This window comes from Parus major, chromosome 10 (assembly GCF_001522545.3).
Source record: "Parus major isolate Abel chromosome 10, Parus_major1.1, whole genome shotgun sequence".
Taxonomy (NCBI): Eukaryota; Metazoa; Chordata; class Aves; order Passeriformes; family Paridae; genus Parus; species Parus major.
Genome location: NC_031779.1, coordinates 13,414,131 through 13,431,594, shown reverse-complemented (window position 1 = coordinate 13,431,594; position 17,464 = coordinate 13,414,131). Strand labels below are relative to the sequence as shown.

General features: G+C 41.9%; 1 protein-coding gene across 1 annotated transcript in view; it reads left to right on the top strand.

The window, feature by feature from the left end:
* Positions 1 to 514: 514 nt before the first annotated feature.
* Positions 515 to 17,464, top strand: part of AGBL1 (ATP/GTP binding protein like 1) — a 223,800-nt gene continuing 206,850 nt past the window's right edge. The window contains exons 1-5 of the mRNA XM_033517031.1: positions 515 to 573; positions 1,463 to 1,500; positions 10,204 to 10,412; positions 15,623 to 15,788; positions 16,730 to 16,803. Coding sequence (XP_033372922.1) covers positions 515 to 573; positions 1,463 to 1,500; positions 10,204 to 10,412; positions 15,623 to 15,788; positions 16,730 to 16,803 — 546 coding nt within the window. The remainder of the gene's footprint in view (positions 574 to 1,462; positions 1,501 to 10,203; positions 10,413 to 15,622; positions 15,789 to 16,729; positions 16,804 to 17,464) is intronic.

Sequence of the window (17,464 nt, the reverse complement as noted above, 5' to 3'; positions counted from 1 at the left end):
GGTGGAATTTTAACTTGCTTGGAGTTGTTTACTTTGTCCCAGACTATAAACTTGGGGAGAGACTGAGTGATCAGTGGCTGTGGAGTGTTCCTTTTCTGAACAGACTGCATAGCTCGAGGATGACATTACTCCTCCACCATCTGAATGATTGCTGTTCAGTTGGAGCTGAAGTAATGAAAGCATGACTGTGCTTCCACTGCTGAGATTTTTAGCTACTGATTTCCTCTTCTGTCTGTATTTGAGTGCATTTTCTTTGCAGTTTGTAAAGCTGTTGTTGAACTCTGACAGATTCATTATGAGAGAAAGACTTTAGATAGAGATGTTGACCCAGTATCAGCAAGAACCAGCTTTTGAATCTTAGTCTCAGCTGCTGTTAGGACACACTATGAACACGAGCTTGGTGACAAAAAATATTTGTTTACTGCAGGATGATAACTGTCTCAGTATGGAATTTAATACAATTTTATTTGGGGATTGGTTTGTAAAGAGATGACATTTTAAGGAAACCTTGCACATGGAGGTTTTTGTAGCTGTATTATTTAACCAGCTCTGGGCACTTGAAACTTCACAGCAGTAAGTCATGTTAGGACAGGGATCTTGCTCCAGCAGAACACAACTGGGAAAGAAAATCTTCTATGAGACAAGTGGGATGGAGATTTTACCACATGAGGAAGGAACTTGCCTCCAGAAGTTGGGGAGCAATGATGTCTCAGTTCAGCTTCTCAAGCTGCAAATGCTGGAGACCAGATCCCAGACAAACCAGTGCCGTGCTGGCTCAGGCTGGTTCACTTGCTTACCTGCACAATGAAATGACACAGAACATCCTCAGAAATGTCTGTCCTTGCCTTTATCCACTGAAAGCAGTCTTACTACAGAGCTTTAGCGCCTTTCCTACTAGTCCTTCTCTGAGTGGGGCCCTCCACATACCCCTGCAATGCCAGATGTGGTTTCAGTTAAAATAAATTCAATTTGGTTTTCAGTTAAAGCTGGGAGGGAGGATAGGGGGTGAAGCTTGTTATGGGAAAATAGAAAAAGGAGTGGGATTTTGCTGGAAATATTGGCACTGATGTCCCAGCCTGATATGGAAGTTATCTGCTGATGCAGATAGAAGCACTTGTGTCTGGAATGGGCAAGTGTTGAGTCTCTGGTACAAAGAAAAAGCTCTGGGGCAGCAGTTTAAAAACCTTGTTAGATCACTTTGTGGGTGTTGCTTTAAATTTTAATGGTCACTACAAATCAGTGTAACAGTAAAGCTAGAGGGCTAATAGTCTTTTAGAATAACTGAGTCAGCTGCAGAGGCTGGATCCTCTCTTGGTGTAAAACATTGCAGTTCTGTCAAAGTCCATCATAAGCTGTCGGTTTAGACCATCTGGGAAGCCTGGCCTAGAAGACTGTGAAGATGAAGGTTACAAAAATTATTGAAGAAATTGACACTATTTCTCCATCTCTCTTCTTTCCCCAGGGCAGCCATTGGGGCTCTGGCAGCTCTGCTGAAATCAAGTAAGCTTTTTTCTTCATATTCTTTCTGACTTTCCTTTCTGTGCTGTGCTGCTGGTCAGAATGATCCTGTTGAACCTCATTCTCCCTTGTTATTCCCTCATCCTTTGGTCCCAAAGAGCAATGCATAGGAAAGAGGCAGTAGTGCAGGGGTTCCCTCTGCCAGTTCTGACTCTCAGAGCACCCCCAGCCCTGTGGGAGATGGTGCCCAGAGAGCCAGGCTTGACCCTTATTTTGAGTATTTAGAGAGCATTGGTTTTCCTGGGGCTTGGTGCTATGGGAGAACTGCCCTTCCCAATTTGTTGTTTCCCTCATGGAAAGGGAGAAAAGGATGTAAATAACAGCACTGGTTGTGAATGGTAAAGTGATTTTAGGAAAATATATTTTCAGCTGGTCTATTTTCAGTTGTTCTTTTATTTTTTAAAGGTAATGGAGCTGGTATTTAGGATATGATGCTGATACTGTAAAATCAAATAGAGCATCACATACCAGAAATTGTCCTGAACTGTGCTTTTTGGATGATTTCTGCAGTTCTGAGTGGCCAAGTATGTATTCTAGTTTTTTCCTTGTCCCATGGTTCAGGGCATGAGAAGCTCCAGGCTTTTGGAGCTGGCTGCTCTGGTAGCTGCATACAAATGAGCAGGTTGTGTCTTCTGGGAAGTGTGGGTCAGGAGATGTGAGAAACAGCTCTGGTTCCTTGAGATAAATTCACCATACTTGGAAGAGCGATGAATTATTTTTCAGGATTGCACCAGGACATCTTTCTTTGTCACAGTTAACATATTTGTGGCCCTGGCCTCACTGCATTTAAGTGGTGCAGGGGTTCTCTGAATGTTAAGGATCAAATCTGGTGAATGCTATAAAACTTGAAAATTTCTTATGAAAACAGAGGGTAAAGCTGTACACAGCAAAACACCCAGAAGCACCTGAGCATATTTTAGTTGGGATATAAACTAAATGGAAGGCAGGAATCTTGGCAAGTGATACAGTAGTGAAGTGGTGGACTGATTGTGAGGTTTTTTTGAGAATTTCAGTAACCTGCTTGCTGGGAAATGGCTGGGAGATTGCATTTTGATGGTGCTGAAGGCTGTAAGAACAAGCCAGGAAAAGAACATGGTCGTTCTGGGGTTATCCCTGTAGGCCAGTCCTTGAGTGTTTCAGCCCAAAGTGATCCAGGGGATTATGGTTATACACGGGGCTGTGCTGTAGGTTCAGTGTCCCTCTTGCTTTTAGCAGAGCTGTGCTGAGAAAGCAGTTTTAAAGGGAGCAGGCAGATGGCAGTGTGTCTCCCTGATGGATTCAGAAACATCCATCTTCATCTCGGGCTTCCACAGGCTCTAGTTGAGACTTTGTTCACCTGCAGAGCCATGGGCTGGCTAGAAACTGTTTGGCTTCTGTCTCCTTCTTAACAGAAGCTGATGCTAAATGCTCATTTATCAGGTGCATAACTGCACAAAGCAAGATGTGCCTGAAAAAGAGACATGGGTGTAAGAAAAAGTTACCAATCCAGATGGACCTGGGAAATTGTTGCTGTTGAGGGGGAAGTATAAGATAGTCTAAAGAAATGAGTGATGGAACACAACAAACTTGTGCTTCATCCCTAACAGGGAAGAAATACTGGGCAACCCAGTGAGAGATGAGAGACTTTGGTTGTCCTGTGTCCCTGTAGCCAGTGATTGCCACATGGAGATAATCAAAGAGATGGTGAATAATGGAGGAGTAGAAGTTTCCTTCTAATGGCAGTGCTGCACCTTTCTATCAGTGAAAGCTCAGATTACTGATATGGAGAAGACATTTCTTGTCTGATCATCAGCTAGTCTCTCACTCCTGACTAATCTCTTTGCAAATATCCTGGAGTATTTTATGGCCATGCCCACATGCAGCAAAGGAGCTTGCAACAAGTTCTTCCTCCATTGCCTTGCTGCTTTTTTAATATCTGTTGTCTCTCCACCATGTTAACTCTGACTTTATGATAAAGTTGAACATTCTGATTGGTAAATATCTATAGTGGTGCTGAATTGCTGTGAGAGCATCACAAGATTTTATTTTTTTTTCTTCTCTTTGAAGTTACAGTCAAACTTCTCAGTGTTACTCATGTCCATTCTTCCTTCTTGAATTTCTAGATGCTCACTACAGGCCAGGGTGGGGAGGAGGAGGCAGATCCTGATAGCTGTAGATAAACTGAGGTGGGATGAGGCACTGCAACTTTCCCTAAGTCTCTTCTCTCTGTCCCAGAGTGAGCATGCTATTTTTTCCTGACTCCTTTGGCTTTGCTCTACTTCTTCCCTCTACGTGTATCTTCATGTCTTGATTCAGCTCTGTTTTAAGGACTGGAGAAGTCATTGCTAAGCACTCCTGTGTCTTCCAAGATCCTGGTGTGGAGGGGCTGGAGATTGTTTGAGCAGTGCTCAGAGGTGTGGGATGCTCTCCAGGGCACTCACAGCCATGGGGTCTACTGCTTTTAGTGAACCCAAACCCCAGAATAAACCAGGAAAACCATTCCCAGTTTGGGGGCAGTGGAATAAAACTGGACACCTGCTCTCCAAGCACAAAGCCATGCCAGGGGTGTTGAGGCTGGAGGGGATGTGAGGGAGCAGGAGCCACACGGTGGCGATGTGATTATAGGGATCCCCTCCACACCTAATCCAATGTGCATTTTGGGTGAGTAATTCATTTATCAGCAGGTTGTTTTAATCTAATTTTGGTCGTGTTTGTTATTCCCGACTATCTGTGCTTCCCAGAATTACTGGTTTGCATGTCTTTAAGGAAATTAGCTAGAGCTGGTCTCAGAGGCATTGGCTGAGCGGATATTGAGGGAAAAGGCTGGGGAAATGGGCAGGGCATGGGCATGGTGCAATGCTTGCCTGGTAAAATTGTGATGAGCAATTAAAAAAGACAGGTTGTGGTGGCCCCCTGATGGTGCTTATTTCATCAAGGCAATTCTGTGTGCTAACAGCAGTTACTGCTGATAACCTTTCCATTCTCTCTTTCTCTTTTCCTCCTTTTGCTGTCTTTATCTTCTTGCCTTCCCCCACAGCCTTTTATCTCTCATTTCCTACTCATTCCTCCCCATCTTCCATCAGCAAAAAACCTTTACTTAACCTCTCACCCACTTTTTTTTTTTTTATTAAACCATAAGAATTACATTTTGTGGCTGCTGGGATAAAATAATCATTGTCATTCTTTCCCTTTTATGTTGGCATCAAGGAGGAGCAAGTAACTCTGAGGAGGAGAAAGTGATGCTCTAGCAAAGAAGCAGATTAGGGTGTGTGAAAGGCCTGCACTCTCTACAACTGAATTCATATTGCTTGGCAACAGATCTAGTGAGGCAGGTCTTTGATCTCAAGTTGAAATACCCCATTGTTAAACCATCCCAGTTCCTGTAGCCAACAGCACAATGTCTGGGATTTGCCTCATACTGCACCAGCTACCCATCTCTCATCATCAGTTTAAGTCTTTATTATCCTTCTCTGGATTCAAACTCCAGTGTCAGTCTGGCTCCAAATCCATGATCACACCTTGTTGGGTATTGTGATCAGAGTTGAATTTTGCAGTTCCTTTCCTGATAATCTAAACCAAGCATTGTGTCTGTCTTTTCTTCCTGAATTTCAGAATGCAAACAGTCTTGATTCTAGACTTTGATCTCTTTGAGAAGAGCCACTTTGTGGGAAAGAAAATAATTTTCCTATGTCCTTTATATTCCTTCCCCAAGACTTTTCATTCATAGACATATCCAAAACTGAAAGTAACTCAGTGCTCCAGAGCAAAATACTGGCTTTATCTCCTGGGGTATGGCAGCTTCCTGTTTTGCCTCTCAGGGTGGCTGTAATGAAAACCAGGTTTTGAGGAGCTGCATTATTCTCTGTTTACATCCTTAATAATGATTGTTTACCTCCTTGTCTTGGCATGGGCAGTATTTGTACATTCAGTGATGATCTGGCTTCAGAAAATTCAATGCCTGAATTTGAGGAAGTCTTCCAAATTCTGGTATCCTTATTAAAACTCTTTCAAACCACTTCAGTCAGAAAAATCATACTGTAGATTTTGTACAACTGTATTTTTTTTTTTAATTTTATTTCTGGTTTTCTGATGAGTTGCAACCAGAAGATACTGTGAGACTGAAAGCAAATGTAAAAAGGGAAACTGTTTAGGGCAAAACTATGGGGCAGTCTTCTGGCTTCCAACACGAGTTGAGCTAATAGCACCTTTTTGCTGCAGTGCCCACTGGGTCTGAAGGGATCCCAGGACCTCATGTGTAACTCTTTCTTCATGGGGACAATTAATTTTGTTTGTATAGAGAGCCCTTGTGCTTTTCTCTGCAAAAATGGCCTCTGAATGACCGAATAAAACATCTGTGTTCTCTTTGCTGTAGGAGATATCTTGCATTTTTCATTCCCAAGAGGCAATCACTAGAGCAGAGTGGGGAGTTTTTCTTATTCTTTTCACTGCTTTAGGGGCCATAGGGTTAATTTAGCAGAGTATTCTTATCTCCAAGCCGTAGCAATGTATGTTCTTGGCATAATGAATCAGCTGAGTGGCATCAACAAAGAGATTCAAGCAGATAGACAGAAAGATAAATATCTCTTTGTTCTGCCTGGTAAGCAGTGCATTGCTCATCATATTTCAGGTTGAGTGTAATTCAGTTTTGTGATTAAATATGCTGCATGTTTTCCAGTGGTACCCGTGTTCTTGGCAAACACTTCAGAGGGGACTGGATTGCAAACAGGGCTTCAGAATTGTCCACAGTAGCACTGGTGGTCATGAGGCTTTCATCTACTAGACTGAAAACCTGACTTTAGGCCTCCACCACAGAACAAGAATTCCATCAAAACCGGGGCTTTCTTTCTAGTGAGATCCCCTTGCTAATTTAGATGTAACTTTAACCACTTGAGGCTTCTTTGTTGGCTGGAGATTCATGTCAGATGTTTCTGGGGAGCAGAATAGGTGATTCAGGGTCAAACTTTCATTGATGAGCAGCACTGCTCTGGAAGCTACAAATGGAGGGGCAGCTCTAGAAATGTGAGAAACTAAGAAGGCATTGAAAGTTTTCCTTTCACCCTGGTCTCACCAGGCAGAAGTGAAACTCTTGCAAAAAAAATAGGATTGCAGGGACAGGTTTGGGATGGTGGCAAAGACAGTGCTGCCCTGTCAGAGGTGGCAGAATAAGATTAGGAAGACAGACTGTCACAGGGGAAGAGCCAAAGATTGCTCTGATGGATCTGATCTAGTAGTTAGTTTAGTTTTAATAAATAAACATGGTTAGGTAAAATATTTATTAAGTACAGATGGATTGGAGGGTAACACTCTACTATTTACTACACTTGAGGTTAGAATGGGATACAAAGATGAGCACATAAGTTCACTATATGTCTTGAATGTCACACATGTGCAAAAATGTCATTTACCAAGCCATCCACGTTTGGTGTCAGGCAGGGAAGGGATCCCTCAGCCTTGAGGGGTAACCTTGAGAGCTGTCCCTGCTCAAGGGAAGGTCAGTCCCACACATCCAGCTGCTCCAGAGGAAGAGCTCATCTGATGGCTGCAGATATTTATAGCTTAAAGTGTTTGATGTATAGTCAGATTTTTGCTGTTAATGCAGCACCGATCAGCCCAGTCTGTAGCCAAATCAGGTTTTTTGGGGTTTGGTGCTGAATTCCCACTGCTGGCCTCACAAGATAGGAATCCCTTCTGTTCACTTGAAAGCACCATCCCTGGGCACCTCCGAAAGCTGTGTGGAAAACTTCCATTTCCATTGGCCATAGCCAGGGAGAAGGAAGGGGCCTAACTAAAGAATATCAGGAAGAGGGTCAAAAGACAGGACATTTTGCCATTTACCACACAGATCGTACACACTCACTCCAGGAGGGGTGGTTCTTGCTGCCTACAAATCTGTGCAGTGCTGCTTGTACCTGCATGATTCATTTTCACCATCTGTATTTGTGCCAAAATATAGATAGATACCCATGCTGGTGCATCCCTAGATGGAGAGACCAGCAGACACAGACAGGTGGGGAGGCCTCCTTTTCCCCATTCTGCCTTCTGGAGATCTTGGCATACTTTCCTCTTTCATTTATTCACTATTTTATTGACTGCAGAACTGAAAAAATGGCAGAAAAAATAAAGAAAAACACTGACAGCACAGGAGAGCAGAGGAGAATCAATGAAATCAGACAGGAGAAACAAAATTAATGTGTTTTTTGCCCCTTCAGCAATTAATTCTCATTGCTTCTGATCAAAGGGTTCAGGAAACTCCAGTCCTGCCTCTCCATCTCTTTCTCACAGAATAGACTCTCTCAGCTTCATTTTAAAAAGAGACTGTTTTGATCCTGAAGGTGGCAAGTACTACAGAAAACATGTGAGGAAATGGCAAAATTATTCTGCTCACCTTCCTCCATGCTTTCCAGTGAGTATTGAAACTAAAGCATAGGACAGTTGTGTGCTCTGGTCCCTATGGAGCTGAGATTCAAATGTGGAAATCTGTTTCAAAAACAAACATACTCTGAGAGAATTTTTTTTTTTCAATAAATTCCCCGAGAAGCTCTACACACAGTGCTTCCTAGTTTTTCCCTCTTCCTATTGACATTGACACAGAAAGCTTAGACTTCAAGCTCTGAGTGCTAGAGGCTATAAAACCCTAGATCTAGTCCAATTTCATCTGTCCCTGAACAGCTCAGGGAAGCTCTGAGTCTGATCTAAATTGTCCCTGCCTTATGCTCCCCAACTCTCTTCTTCTTCTTGTCATGTTATATACACTTATTGACTTTTACAGAGCTTCCTGAGTAATTCTTCAAGGAAGATTGAGTGATTTTAAGGGGTTAGTCATCTTGCAGGTTAGTAAACATGACAGCTGGTTGAGGATTAACAGGAAATCATGAATAAAATCATTGGGATTGATAAGGGATTCTCGAGCAATTAAAGTTTTCTCACAGGGTCAAACAGAAAACAGAAATTCAGGGTGAAGGTCAGAGGAGGAGGGTGACCTGCTCCACGCTGACAACCACTGAGCCTCAGAATGCAGAGTTAGTGTAGGTGGTTACCAGCAAGGGGAGGCAGAGCTGGAGAGCTGCAGGCCAAGGTGTGGGAGCCTGGGCAGAGCCATGTAGGACTGGAATTGCTGTGGGCTCAGCAGGTCAGTGCAGGGCTGTGACAGCACGGTGCTGTGGAGATGCAGAGCAGCATTAAAATGAGTTGGCAACCTGGGCTGGGGGTGCTGGTTGGTGCCAAAGGTAGAGAAAATTGCAGGACCAGGCCAGGTAGAAGAAAAACCCTTCAATCCCACCTCTAGGTAAGGGTTTGCTAATCTACAGCAGAGAGCAGACTGAGATGACTTCAGGTGACTTTCCCTTTCCAATGTCTCCATCTACTTCATCACTGGGACTGAGGTTTGCTGCCCATGCTGCTTCCTGCTTATTCCTTCCATGGCTTCTCCTGTTGCTGATTTTCTTCAGGCAGCATCTTTCTATTCTCTCACTGAACCTCTAGCTGCTTCTCCTGTCCCGTGAGTCCCCACTGCCGGCTTTAGAGGTGCCGGTGTGAGAGGCTGTGGCACTTTAATGGAGTGGAAAGGGATTGGAGCCCACCAGCTCTGGAGCAGCCGTGGCAAGAGCCATCTGCTGAGAGCTGCAAGCACTGATTGGCATTCAGAGAGCTGAGCTCCTGCCTTACATATGCTACTTGGGCCCCCAGTTCATAACTGAGCTCCTGACAGCTTTTCATGTGTGTCAAGCAAGGAATGTCAGCAGCAGTCAGGAAAATTTGGGCAGGGTTGGTTTGAAGGGAAGGAGCCTGGAGTCTGATGTGGCTTTTATGTCCTGAGGGCCTGGGCAAAGAATGCAGTAGGTGAAGGGATGTGTTTTAGAACCTCTGCAGTATTTGTATTAGATCATAATCTTTATCTCCTTTCAGTCTGATATCCTGGAGCTACATGATTAAGGGAATATTGTAGATCTCATTTTACGTTCTTAGAAATTTTGTTTTTTAAAAAATATTTTTTTTTGTAATTTTCTTGTCCATGAAGTAAAGCCTTTAAACATCTGAATGCAACCTTAAAAATCATGAAACCTGAAAGCAACAGAAAAAAAAGCCCAAACTGCTATTTCTCATGTTGGTGTTGTGTTAATTTTTATACTCTGAGTTTCCAGAATCACTTGATTCATGGCTTTCACTATACAGGTATTTGTGGGAATGCATTTAGAAGTTAAACATAATTTCTGTGGCTGTGACAGGACTGTACAGCCATAAGGTTTTTGAATTTGTTGATCTCAGCAAGGTGTTCTCTCAGGACTGAAGTGCAGCACTGTGTGAAGATTTTATGCTGTTGACTACTCTTACTTTATTCAGCTTTTCTCACTCCTCAGGAGCTTTGGTAGCTTCAGGAAATCTTGTGGTGCTGCAGCTGGAATTAGGTTTATTAGCACTTGGAAGGAGATACTTATGGTTTGGTTCATCTGGAGGGTTCCTGTTTCCAGACAGCACAATGTTGTGTTATTTTGTGGTTTTTTCATGAATTGTTCCAAGAACATAGCTCATGTTTAGCAAATAACATTTTAAATAATAAAAAAAAAAAGATAAAAATATATTTTTTTTTTTTTTAACTGAGACCATTAAGCCAGAATGAGCAGGTGTTAAAGTCTGAGTTCAAGCACTGAGAAGCCACAATTACCAAAGAGGAAGGAGTTTTAATTCAGCCTTTTCTCTCCTTTTCAGAGTCAAACAGCCGCCGGGCAGTGAACAGAGGCTACCTGGGCGAATTGCTGAGACTCTACCAAGATTGGCATCGCAATGATGTCTCCAACAACTACATTTACATACGTAGGGGTCTTCTGCTCTGCCTAAAATACATCACCAACATCCAGCTGGGCAGGGAGACTTTCTTTGGTTCCCGGGGAATGGAGATTCTCTTCACAAGTGTGCAGGTAAATTGTGCTTTTTGTGTTTAAATGAGGTGATTTGGTGGTTAGGGCTGGGTTCCACATCCCACTGCAAGAAATTCCATTGTTATCGAAATTCAGCATAGGACATACAGATGAAAAACTGATAACATTAAGAATTATTGGCTTTTACACAGTTAGTACTTTAGAAAAGCTAAAATGTTTCAGTTTAAAACAAATCTTAATTCCTATGAGAGGCATGGGAATTCTAGCTCATGCTTTTGGTGCTTCTTTTCTGTTTTGCTGTGCATCCTGTTGCCTGCTTGGACATCTTCTCATGAAGAGTAATACAATATCTCTGCAGAGGAATTGCTTAGGTATTTTGCAAGTTTTTCCTTTATAATGTCCAGATAATTCCACTCAATCAGCCTTTTAAATAAAATGCTCATTTTGCCAAGCCTTTCCTAATGAGAAACATCTATCATCAGTTTTTTCAGAAGGTTAAAATTTAATCTTGTGAAACGTTTGTGTAAGCTCAAGAAAGATGACATGGTCCTGCAGATGGGATGCCTATAAGGTATAGAAAAGGCAGGTACATTGAGAGATCCCTCAGTCTCTCAGCAAAATGCTTCCTTAGCTTGCTTTGAATTTAGAGAAAATCACCTGTGTGATTCCATGGGAGTGTTTCCATTGTCATTTTCACTGGCTTATGCATTATCTCACTCTAGAATCATCAGAAAGAAATGTCTGTCTTCTTCTCCCTTAAAAAAATCCATTGCCTTATGATTCAGTGTGTTTTTCTTCCCCTTTTCCATCACTGTCATGAAGGATTCTACTGTGAGTCATTTCTTACCAGCGGTGTATGGGAGACTTCTGGAATTTTTTCACTTCACTTTCCTCATGAAGAATTGACCTTTTCTTTAGGATGAGGTGGCTAGACCCACTAGACCCAGCAGAACCTCCCAAGGGATTATGACCTCTGTTAATGAGAAGTCCCTGGTCTGAAGAAAGGTGAATAGGGTGGATGGAAACAGCTGCTTGAGGGTGGATGTTGGCTTGTTCCCTCTCAAGAACCTTCCACAGCCCAGGAAGCTTTCTGAGCTAACGCCTCCTGATAGCTCAGCCTGGGAGCAACTCCATGGGAAGTGCAAATGTGGGGTCACCTTGGGTGAACAAACAGGAAATGACATACCAAGGCTACAGTAAACACTGATAATGTTAATCCTTCCAAAGGTCAGAAGTGGAGCGGAAATGACAGCTCCAGGGGCCTCCAGTTCGCTTTTTTACCCAGTGTGTGCTATTAGGGAGACCTTGGACAAGAAATAACCAAGGTTAATAAATTCAAAGCTCGATATTCTCTCAGTGCTTCTTTGGGATATTGTCAGTCTTGCAGTGTCTCTCCAAGACATGAAGTGTTGGCAGGAGTCTGGCAGCCCTGGGAGGTCTCACTCATGCTCTTCCCTACTCTAACCGGAGATAGAGGCTGCTGCTGCCAAGAAAATCTTCATCATTTTCATGATAGAAAGATGGGAAATCTTGTCTCCTGAGGTGGACAACAGGCTGTATCAAGAGAGAATGTGATGAAGACAAGACAAGCCAAACAGCTCCTGATTGGGAAAGCAATGACTCTTTGTGTGTGGACAATATCTTAGTGCCTTTAGGGAATGTGCTGGCTTTGGTGATTAACCTGGACCAAACTCTGAGCAGCTAATGAGATTTTTAAGGTGTTAAAATCTGGCTAGAAAAGTTCTGCTGGAACTTTTTTAAGGTTTGTTTGTTTTTTCTTATACAGACACATTTATTGAAATGAAAACCGTATTGCCTAGATGGGTTTGTTTTAAACTTCAGTGGAAATTCTACTTACAAGGCTGGTTTTCAGTTGAAACCTCTCTGGCTGCCTATTGTCTGGGCTGATGGACAGATGAAATACTTGAGCTTTTAATAGCCCTTAAGCTTATTTCTTTACAGGAGGAGCCAATGGTTCAAAAACTGTCACCTCACATAGATTAGAAGTGACTGCTAGTCTATTTGAGGAGAGTTTAGAGATATTATAGGGGAATTTAGAGGTATTTTGAATTCTACTTCTACATGGAATAAAAAATAATTTTAGATAATGAAATCATTCATGGAGAGGAAGTACCTTCTGTTCCCATTCCCTTTCCCTACCTGCACTTAGATTTTCCTGACAGTTAAATGGTATATTCACATTAGCACTGTCTGGTTTTGTGTGCAGTGGCAGAGCTGCCTACTCTGAGACAAGAAAACAGGTTTGTATGTGCTTTAGGAGAGACTGCTGCATGGAATGTTATCTTGATATTTTATCACTTTTCCATCTGGTTTCTTAAGCTTGCCTTGTTGCCGTCCCATGCTACTCTAGGATAATATTATCCTATATTCCACTCTCTGTTTGCCAGTAAGGAGCATCCATCAGTACCACTATCTTTTGTCTTGCTGCCATATAGAAAACTCCTTTTTTAAAAAATATATATCACATACCATAACATGTTCTATTCCAGATTCAGTGGAGAAAAGATTGAATATGGAGATTATAAAACAGATCTGAATCCAGGTTAGCTTTACATGAGTTTTCTGAGCTAAGGATTTGCTCTTCCCTTATTCACATTATCCCACCACAAAATAAATGGGATAGCTTACACACATACAGAGCAGTCTACTGTCTGCTTCCCAGGTGCCAGTAAAAAGGGCTTTTCCAATACACTGATGTAATAATTTTCAGTCATTTGTAAACAGTGTTGCCTTAGAATCAGAGCGCACTTTATGAGCAGTAATGAAAACAGTCCCACAAATTCCCTCTAAGGTATCTGAAGGCTTGTTTGCACTTGTGAGCTAATTTGCCATACAGAAAAATATGACTTTCAAATAACATCATTGAGTAACTCCATGTGTTGAAGTTCATTGTCTGGATGAACGTGCCTTATTCTTGACTATTTAAATTTACTTGGCATTGAATTAAGATGGTTGTCCCAAGGCAGGCAATTAAACAGTTCTGTGTTCACTGTTTTAGCAAAAACAGATCAGTTTTAGTAAACTAAACTAGTAGAATGTTAAGAATATTAGCCTGTTCCCACATGTAGACAAACTTTCTTAATCTTTCCTTTAATAATAAGCAAACAAAGACAACCATATGAAGGAGTGAATAAAGTGAAACAGAAATAGCAACCAGTTCTCCTTGGTGTTTGCTCTACCCATAATAAAACTTTCCTCAGAGACACTTTCATAATTTTATTTTCTCTCCCCCTAGTTCCAAACAGCCAGAGAACTGGAAATACATATTAAGATTCTTGTAGTGAGTCTTGTAAGCATGTCAGCTTTAGATGATTTTTTTCTAGCCTCCCTACAGGAATCCTGGTTAATCCCACTGAATCTTATAATGCTGTTCAATCATACATGAGAAAACAGCAAAGAATCCTCTACAACCAAAAGAACCCAAATACAGCCATTTTCCTGTTCCTGTTTATAATAAAGTGCTTTACAATCACAGAATCATTTAGACTGGGAAAGGCCTTTAAGATCAAATCTAGTCATTAACCCAACACTGTCAAGTCCATCGCTAAACAGTGTCACCTTTTCCTAGAAGGAGATCAGGTTAGTCAGGCAGGAGCTGTGTTCCAATGGTCATTTTTTGTTCTTTGTTAAGTTCTTTTGGCCCTCTGCCTGGTTCTGCTGAATGTTTGGATTATCTGAGGTGTTTTTCTCCAGCCCAAATCCTGGCTATGGGCTGTCAGACAATGGCATGAAGTATCTGTTCCTCCCTCTTGGTTGTTCTGTTTTATCTCTGCCACAGGGATGCAAAATTATGAAATGGTAGTAGAAGGTATTGAAGTATTTCTCTTTTGCCTTATAGCACATTCTTGCTGCTTATTTAAGTTGCATTCCTGTTCTGCTGAGCTCAGTCTTAGTTCCAAACCACTGAAGAAAACATGCTGAGAGGCAGAGTGAAAATTGTGAATTTGGGTAGGACAGTACACTTATGACTCAGCTGCTCTGATGGAAGCTTTGTTTGGGCAAATCCAGGGCCTGGGCTTTCTGAGAATTGCACCCCTTGTTTTTAAATGACTTTGCCTTTGTGCAGCACTATCATTCCTTTATCCAAACTCCCTGCCCCTGTCACATTGAAGACATACACTGTGATGTATGAAGACATGCATCATTTCTATGATGTCCCAGGGGGTTTTTGCTTTAGTTCTCTGGGGATTTTGGTTTGTTTTCTTTGCAACAAAAGTCTGAGGAGCTCACTTGCACAATAGTACAACAAAAATACAAAATATTCTCTGCCTTCAAAGTATACGTGGGCTCTAAAAATCCTTACATTTCTATCTCCTGCTATGGATTATAGCACCAGAAATTGTGGGATACTGCAACCATTAATTGTTTTATGACTAGGTAATATATGGTGATCTTTCAGAACAGCTCTTGGGCCTAATGCTTTAACCACAGAGAACAGAGTATTCTGTTCAGTACAGAGGGAGTGCTCTTTGAGAATACATTGTTTATCCTGAATACACTGAAATAGTGGTGTTAACTGTGTTTATCTCTGAGTTTTGGCATGGTGACTCAGTTATAGCTGTGCTGAAGGTGCAGAAGCACAGATTTTGGCATGTCTTGGCAGACAAAACATATGCATGGGCTCCACAAAGCATTTTTTAATCCACATTAAAAATTATATTGCTTCAGCAATATTGTTACCTGTGCCAGTTTCCTTTAATGTACCCTGACTAAAATGTCTTGGAGCAGAGCTTGGGGGAGCTGTGTCTCCCAAATGACATGCAGGGATGGAAGTCCCCTGAGGTCCATTCCAGCCTGTATGTCTGTAAGAGATGGACTGCAGGAACTCCAGGCCTTGCTGTTCCAGTCATATTTCTTCAGTGATAAAAGAGAAGGGGAAATAATGTGAACAGTATAAAGCAATGTGCCCAGAACTTTCACGTGATTTTCAGGTACAATCACAGCGCAGTTTCCTTTATTTGTGAATATTCCAGAGTTTAAGAAATACTTGAAAGGGAGTATTGGAAAGTGACAACTAGACAAGACTATTTCAAGAGTAAACCTGTAAGTCTTATAGGACTGGAAAACCAAGTTTATGACTTTTTTTGCTGTAGTTTATGGGTGTGAATCATGAGTGGTAAAGGGAATTATGTTCTCACCAGAAGAGTGGCTTGCTCTGGGGGATTATGTGTGACAGGGAGAACTGTTGTAAGAGACTGTTCTTAATATAGTTCTCCTTTGTTTTCTAGGACTGTCTATCTTGTAAAAATCTGGATCCTATCATAACTACTGCAACTCATATTCTGAGAAAGTGCTACCCCAAGGAGCATCTGCCTGTGGTGACTGTAAGAAGTTCCTATTCCTTCCCTCTTCCTGGGAATGCCAATTCTGAACCTCCATGTGAGGGACCTGAAGGTAAATGGCTAAAGGGTGAGTTCAGAAGGGGGGAAAAGGAGCATGACATGAGAATTAATCTGGGGAAGGGAGACTTGGCATAATCCTGAGGTTTACAGTTAAAATTAATCTGATAAACTACAGTGTCACTCAGTAGGGAAGAAATAACTCCCAGCTCTTCTTGAGCTGTGAGAGTCTGTTTGGAGAATAAATGAGAGAAGATGGAAAGGAGCAAAGAAAAGGAAGAAAAAAAATTCTTCTATTATCTATTAAAAATAAAGGAGCAGAGTGAGTATAGCAGAGGCTGGAGATGCCATTGCTCCCCAGTAACAGATGGAGATATAATTGTGCCTGTGCATTGGCTGCTCGGGGGGTGAAAAGCCCTGCAGCTTTTTCAGTAAAAAATTGCAAGAATTATTATCCTTTTCCCTTTCTAAAGTAAAAGCAGATAGCAGTCATGCTGCATGAGTAAAAGATGGGAGCTCTTGCTGGAAAACAGAACTCAAGCACAGGCAGTACAGCTACTCTGCAGAAAAAGGCTCCATGATACACAGAAGCAATTTTTGCTACATTCAATTTAGTGCGGGAGATGCTGAAATACTATAACAATCATAGCAGTAAAACACCCTAATCTAGATAATACAGATTAAGAGCATCCTGTAATATCATTGCAGCCAAGCAGAAAATCTCTGTGTTGCTTTGTAAAATGAGTTGGATCCATATCACGGGGACATTTGTCATGGTTTTGAAAGGCAGCGCTTGAGTCCAAGAGAACAGAGCTTTAAAAACTGGGAGAATTACTGCCAAATTCATTTATATGAGATTAACAAATGGGATTTGCTTTAATCAGGGTTGTGGTGGGCTGTGGACTGTGTGGCACACAGGAGAATTTACTGTTAGCTCTGTGGGGTGTGAGAGGGATATTCGGTTGAACACCTTTGTCTCTCTTCCTACTTCTGCAGGTGACAGTGAAAGTGAGGGAGAGGAAGAGGCTGAAAAAGACTGGGAGAACGAGGATGTGGAGAGTAAAGAGGAAGTAGGTATATGAGCCATAGTTCCCATAATTATCTACATACTGGAAAATTAAACTTTTCACTGTCCATTTTGACACCCTGAAAGACAATCTAAGAAGACAATGTAGATGTGCATGTGGTGCCATGTGAACACACTTCATGGATAATAGGAGAATACTTGAAAGAAGGAAAGGAGAATGCACTGACTTTCACTAAAAAGCACCCTGCATTTATTCTATTCACTTTCATGCTTGTCACCCAGGCTGGAGGGGGTTTGGTGCCTTCTCTGTTCCTGCACAGAGACTGCCCAGAATCACATACACAGTCAGGGATTAATGGTGGATCTTTGATCCACTAGGCATATGCCAGGAAAATGGCACTTAGGGAAAACTGATTTATCATCTAGGAAAGGCTAACCCTCTCTTTATTCCCATATCAGAGCATATTTGGGCTGTGCACCTACCCTGAGGAAAAGGTTAGTTCTTTTAAGCCACAGCTGGTGCATTTGAACCTATATTCCTCCTTTATTTGCTGCTGCACACAGAAAAATAATACAATGAATTATTCAACACTTCTCTGAATTCTCCCTTAGCATTCTCCCTGCAGTGACCTAACTGGCAAAAAAAAAACCTCCTACCAGTTGAGGATGAGGGTGCAAACTTTTTTGTTGTGAAAATACAAGCA